Source organism: Dendropsophus ebraccatus, chromosome 4, assembly GCF_027789765.1.
Source record: "Dendropsophus ebraccatus isolate aDenEbr1 chromosome 4, aDenEbr1.pat, whole genome shotgun sequence".
In the NCBI taxonomy this organism is placed as follows: Eukaryota; Metazoa; Chordata; class Amphibia; order Anura; family Hylidae; genus Dendropsophus; species Dendropsophus ebraccatus.
In genome coordinates this window covers 7,419,420-7,425,840 of record NC_091457.1, presented here as the reverse complement: position 1 = coordinate 7,425,840, position 6,421 = coordinate 7,419,420, and the positions used below count along the sequence as shown (strand labels likewise).

General features: G+C 38.2%; 1 protein-coding gene across 10 annotated transcripts in view; it reads right to left on the bottom strand.

Annotated features, from left to right (window-relative positions):
• Positions 1-212: 212 nt before the first annotated feature.
• Positions 213-6,421, bottom strand: part of TEAD1 (TEA domain transcription factor 1) — an 88,993-nt gene continuing 82,784 nt past the window's right edge. For all 10 annotated transcript variants that reach the window (XM_069965073.1, XM_069965071.1, XM_069965072.1 and 7 more), the window contains 3 exons: positions 5,620-5,760; positions 4,211-4,363; positions 213-3,568 (listed from right to left, as the gene is read on the bottom strand). In XM_069965073.1, coding sequence (XP_069821174.1) covers positions 3,455-3,568; positions 4,211-4,363; positions 5,620-5,760 — 408 coding nt within the window. In that variant the 3' untranslated portion in view covers positions 213-3,454. The remainder of the gene's footprint in view (positions 3,569-4,210; positions 4,364-5,619; positions 5,761-6,421) is intronic.

The window sequence follows — 6,421 nt, the reverse complement described above, 5'->3', positions numbered from 1 at the left end:
TTTGTTAATGCGATGCATTAGCAAAATTGCTTTCTTTTGCATTATATACGTTTAGGTGATAGGAATACCTCTTTAATAAAATTGACGGCATGCAAAGCCGTCTACAGCCATGTTTCTTGCTCTCGTTTCCCCATTTTCTCCTGGTAAAAGGTATACAAACATTTATTTAACTTTGACTTCTAAAGACCTCAATGCTTAAAAAAAAAAAAAAAAAAAAAAAAAAAAAAAAAAATTGTATATATACATATATGTCCTATGTATTTTATTTTATTTTTATTTTTGTAAAGGGTATGAAGATGTGGCAGCACACACCTTGGCATACTCGAATATACAAACTTTTTGCATACATTCCCTTAATAAAAGTCTATGGACACGTCAGGTTATACAATTGCATTGCTTACAATGTGAGTGTAGATGGGGCGTAATACTTAACTCAGTGTAGCCATACTGTATATATCCTGTAGTGATGTTAGGCACAGTCAATGCTGTGTATGCAGGTGTTTTATCTCTGCTTCTCCATAGTGGTGGAGGCCGTATATTTAAGGGGAACGCACCATAATTACTACCAATAATTAGCAGACAATTACACATAACTAGAATACGTTAACCTTCTTGCTGGGTGATAGATACTTTTCCTACGCTCTAAGGCACTGCATTTGGAGATGCTTTGGCAGCTTTGAATAACAATCTCTAATATAAAGTTACAGCTGATAGATGAACTTCTTCCAGCTTATAAAAGTGCTCACAGTTACAGGACGCTGTCAGGAACCAGAAGAGAATTTAAGGCTGTCCCAGAACTGACTACAGGCGGTAATATACTTTATCACAAAACATTTGCCCCTTTCCCCCTGTGTACAAAGAAGGCAGGACACACAATGCACCCCGGTTTGTTGCTTTTCTGGATAAGTTTTTTTTTTTTTTTTGATGCTTCAACCAGTATATGTCTGAATAATCATTAATAAAAGGTCATCGATACATAATATAGAAAACAGTCAGCTCTCAAAAAAGTAGTGTTGTCTCGAAATACAAGTGCTTGAAACAATCAGGAACAAACCCCAAAAAACATTTGTCTTAATATAAAGGATTACACAGTCTTCTCAGGATCAGGCGGTTAGTGTTCAGCCTCAGCGATGAAGTGAAATTATTCTGACAGGAGCCATAGAGAAAGTAATGCATCATGGGAAGTCTGAAGGCCTGGTCTGGCGGTGACCCCCCTGCCCAGGTGAAGGCTGTATTAAAAAAGAGACTATGGCAAAAAAAAAGAGGCAGTGCTGCAGAAAAATACATCTAATTGCCGTATTATGGCTCTGTGCAACTTTGTATAGACGTGAACTGCAGTAGTGTGTACGAGCCCTGAGACTTCCTTAGATGTCGGACAGTGTCATAGTATAAGGCCTGGGCTTACAAATCTGAGTGTGTTATGTGCAGAATATGATGTAGATTCACTGAAAAGGGCAAAATCCACAGTGAAAATAAGCAGACAACACAGGTCTGTTTCAATGTGGAAACTATGCTACTATGTTCCTGCACAAATCAACAGGTATCTCACAGTATTCAATCCAAATCATGACAAGAAACCACTGTGTTACACTGAGTAATTGTGTAGCCACTTACACTAATGAACGGGGAACCAGAAGCCCGCAGTCGCAGAGTCCATTTTGTCCCTATTCACTTGCATTAGTGGTAGACTTGCACAATCACTAAACACAAGATATTGGTTTCTGGTCACAAACCACAGTTAAGTCCTAGGCATACACAATGTGTAAACCCGGCTTTACTGCAGCTTATGATGGTGATATGTTATATACACACACATGCCCATACATACCCTGGATTTTGCCCTTTCAGTCTATGTTCACTCACCGTATTTGGTCTATTTTTAAGCCATAAAATAGCCAGTTTATTGTTACAAAAAAAAAAAAAAAAAACACCTCCGTGGAAAAATTGGTGGCAATTCCCATTAAGTAAAGTTAAATTATATATATTTTTAAATATTACATAAAAAAATTATATATGTATTTTTTGGGCTGTTTACGTGTCAAAAACATTGATTATTTTGAACATTTTTATCCCAAGAAGGGCGGGTTAATAAACTGCATAACACCATTTACTATAAAAAAAATTACAAAATTGTTTGAAAAACAAACAAAACTCAAAAACAGACCAAATTGTGACAGACAAGGCAATGAAAATTTTCTGAGAACTTTTGATTAAAAAAAAAATTGCCTTTTTGAGGTTTAAAATATGGAGCAAAAAGTGAGTGTGCACATAGCTGCAACGTATGAATGCAAGTAGAAAATCCTCAAAAAACAGCGTGAAAAAGAAAAAAAAAGAAAAAAAGTGTAGTTTTTTTTCCTGTTGCATTGTACTGTTGATTGTAGCTAAACTTCCCTGTTGGAATATTGTAGTGAGACTCCATAAATAACAGTGTGCGGCTGCTTCCGCCTCCTTCCCTGTAGTGTTCATCCCCTCCCCATATTCTATTCCATAACCTGCAGATATAATTTCACTTCACTCTGATAAAATGAGGTTTGTATAAAAAATATATCTAAGACGTAAAAGGACATTTTTGTAAGTTAACATAAAAAAAAACTAAAAATAATATAAAAAAAAAAATTATTGCAAAATAAGCCATCTCTCTTTACTAAACTAAATCTTTGTATTAGTACAGTACATAGTTTTCTTAAATACACTAGATATCTTATCACAAGGGCTGGTTTATAGACTGCCGTACCGATTCTTTGTGTCTTCTTTTTAAAATAGTGTTCTGGACTATAAAGATTAGCTAAAAACTGGGGAAAAAAATCCTAAAAAAACCCTCCCGCCTCATTTTAGGCACATCTGAAGAATAGAACATTTGGTTTTGAACAGAAAATTTTTTTTTTCTTCTTTTAAATAATTTAGGTTCTTACATTCGTCCTTCTGCGTTTCCCTCAGGTAGTTAGAAAGGTTTTATAACGTCTGTGTACATTCATACATTTTTATGTAAATCCTTTAAAGGCTCTATATTTTTTTTTTCCAATGATCTTTTTTTCCTCTTAAAATTTCCTTTACACATTTTAACAATTGGCCGCATACTCAAAAGTCTACTTTAAGTAGCTGCGGCCCCAATAACCATGTCACTGCTGGAGAACCGTGCTGCGCGATCGCTCTGCAAGGCGACAGCAAGTCTTCCCCGCACCGGAGTTTGACTTTTTTTTTCCGCCCCTCTTGGTTATTTTTTTCTTTTTTTTTTTCTTTTTTAAGAAATCTTTACAAACTGTAATGTTTCACAGATACAATTAATTTATAAACATATTAGAAATGACGTCACGGAAATAAACAGAGCGGAGTAACGCTGGGTGGCCGTAGGCGCTGCCACTAGTGTTGAGGTTTAGTCAGTGTCCGTTGTGAAGTTTTTTTTTTTTAGTGTGTGTCTAGACGTAGTGTATGGAGTGAACTGCAGAGTCTACATTCATTCCTTTACCAGCCTGTAGATATGGTGCTGTGCTCCATGTTCGCTGTTTGACACTTCAAATACACATGCCATACACAGTAGAGTTTCCTGCGTATCCCTGTTTGTTACAACCTGGAAGTGCAAAGAAATAAAAAACGTGATTAGTGTTAAATAGTGTAATGATTCCCGCTGTCTGCCCGCTCCGTGGAGAGGGTGGATACAGCGGGAGGACCGCCTGGAAAACTGGGATACAGCCATAGCCATAGGCTGTATCCCAGTTTTCCAGGCGGTCCTCCCGCTGTATCCACCCTCTCCATGGAGCGGGCAGACATCGGGAATCTGATGCCAAGCTTTCGGGTTCATACGAACCCGAACCTCGGCAGTTTCTGACCATCCCTATTTAGGACCACAGGATTTTTTTTATTTTTTTAGTTTTTGTGTTGTTGTAACTTTCTGCCTAGTTGTATGAGGGCTTGTAATTTTAATGCCTCCATTCTATAGAATAGCAGGTAGAAGATTTGTCTAGCTCACTGACACTGAGAAATACCTGATGGTGTCTCTGCAGTATTGTTCCATATTTGTCTTCCCAGGGGGCAATGTTCCTAGATTCACTAATGTTGAGAAACACGTGATGGGGTCTCCACCATATTTTTGCACTATTATAATGTAGACTGCACTGACGACTGTGCCCTCTAGTGGTCATGTATGTGTAAAGACAGGCAGATTCTCATATTGCACACGATACCAGGTAATAACACACAGGACTGTACATACCAACAATATAGTGAAATTTTCCAATACACTATTCATCATGTATTTCTCCGGTAAGTGTTTCAGTTTGTGGATAAAGTTAATCATATATTCACACATTGGAGAGCGGTTTATCCTGTACACAAATCGACCATTCTCGAACCTCGCGTATTCTGTCTGCGGACGAGAAACAGAAGCGGTAAAACATTTTATTAAAGCCGAACTTCGTCTACTGGCTGTATATGAGATCTTATAAAAAATACACTACAAAAATATTAAGGTATACTGATGGACGGCTTATCCTCAGGATAGTCCACCAATGGCTGATCAGTTACTGAACACTGCGGCGTCTGGCTCTGTACTCTGCCTTTATACCTGGATGCTGCGGCTAGGTGTCAACAACCTGACAACCTGCTAGTGACAGCCATGGGCATAAATGCCAAGCTAGTCCCAATGCCTGTTACTGACCACAGCTGCATACTGGAGAAACCAGTCCAAGCCCACTCTATACTTCTTATGCTATTCAGGATAAGAAAAACATAGCTACTTTCTTCCAAAAACAGAGCAAAACCTCAGGTTCTGTGTTGTATTACACTTCAGTTCTATTTACGTCAACAGAACTGAGCTGCAATACTATGCACAAACTAAGGACAAGAGTGGCGCTGTTTCTAGAAAAAGCATGCTTAAAATTTCTAATTCTGGATAACCTTAAAAGTGGTAAATAGTTTTGCAAATACATTCATTTAGCAAACTTGCCGCCTTCTCCTGATAGGCTACTGTTTGCTTCTCATTGTTCAGAGGTCCTTGACTAGGTTACTGACCACCACTCTGCTCTAAAAGCAGTGGTTTGGTTGGTGCGTATATATGTCTAATATATGAAAAGAGATACACTGTACAACATAAATACTATAGCTATGTACACACCAGTCAGGCCACTGCTTTTAGAGCAGAGTGGTGGTCGGTAATCTAGATAATGATCTGTAAACAATAGGATGGAAAGAGGGGCGTATCAGGAGAAGGAGGCAAGTTTGCTAAATTAATGTATTTGCAAAACTATTTAACCCGATGAGCCCTAACAAGTTAACTGAGATGGGACTACCCCTTTAATGCTGCACTATTAGTGCCAGTAGTGATGTTAGCATTATGTCATGTTAGATCAGGCAGAACCCCGGTTAATATTCTATACCTTTAAGTTTATGTACAGGACGCCACAGGTCACTATTTTAATGTTTTTATGACAGTTTTGCCAAAAAATTGTTGCAAATTTGTGATCAATTGCTTACTTGCCCAAAAATTTGCAACTTTTCCTGTGTTTTGTGCAAAAACGTGACTGTAAGACCAGTTTCCTGCTGCAGGCATTAATAAATTCCCTATAGTGTTTACATGGTAAGTGGCACTATTGGTCATGTGCCGGAGCCTCGGGCTGCACTTACCTCCACCTTTTCCACCACTTGTTTCCCGAATGAACAGACTTTAGTGGAGCAGGTGATGGTCATGTTCTCTGAGCTTTCATACTGACTTGTTACACCATAAAATGCCCCCGCGTCATCCTGGATATTGCAATTAAGATCGGCCTGGGGGGGAAATTTGGAGAAATTAAGATTGTAGATTGTGAATTAAGGGATGAGAGAGAGACAGCAGATCTCAGATATACAGCACTGTCATATATCAGTGATTATAGAGCCGGTTATCTGACACACAGAGCTCCCCTAACGTGTCATGTATAGTATGAGGCTGTGACTCACTCAGCACAATAATTAATATATAAGACTACTACAATAAAGCTGTATTAGTCAAGAGCTGCAAGATGAAACCGACTCAATAATAGAGTCACAGGTTCTTTCAGGACATGTCTGCGTGATCAATAGCCTGAATAGTTGTGTTTGGTCCATGAGGGTGGGGAAGCGTGTCAGTAATCTCTGTGATGTTGTCATCACCTTATTACCACATCAGGTAATACATGTATACAGTGCTGGGCGCACACAAGATGTTTGTGAAATATACAATTTCCTTTCCAAGAAATGCCAGATACCAGTTTTACAAGTTAGTCTAATATTTGCAATTTTATGGGACCTGCAATTGTTAAAAGTTGTGCAAATCTGTTATCCTTGATGGATGTCTGTTTCTTTATGTCATATGTCATGCCAATTACTGTACTATTGCCCGCATCTACCAGGCATTTGTTATACAGTTTCCTTTCATTTAAAAATTCTAATGAAATCTGAATTAAAAAAA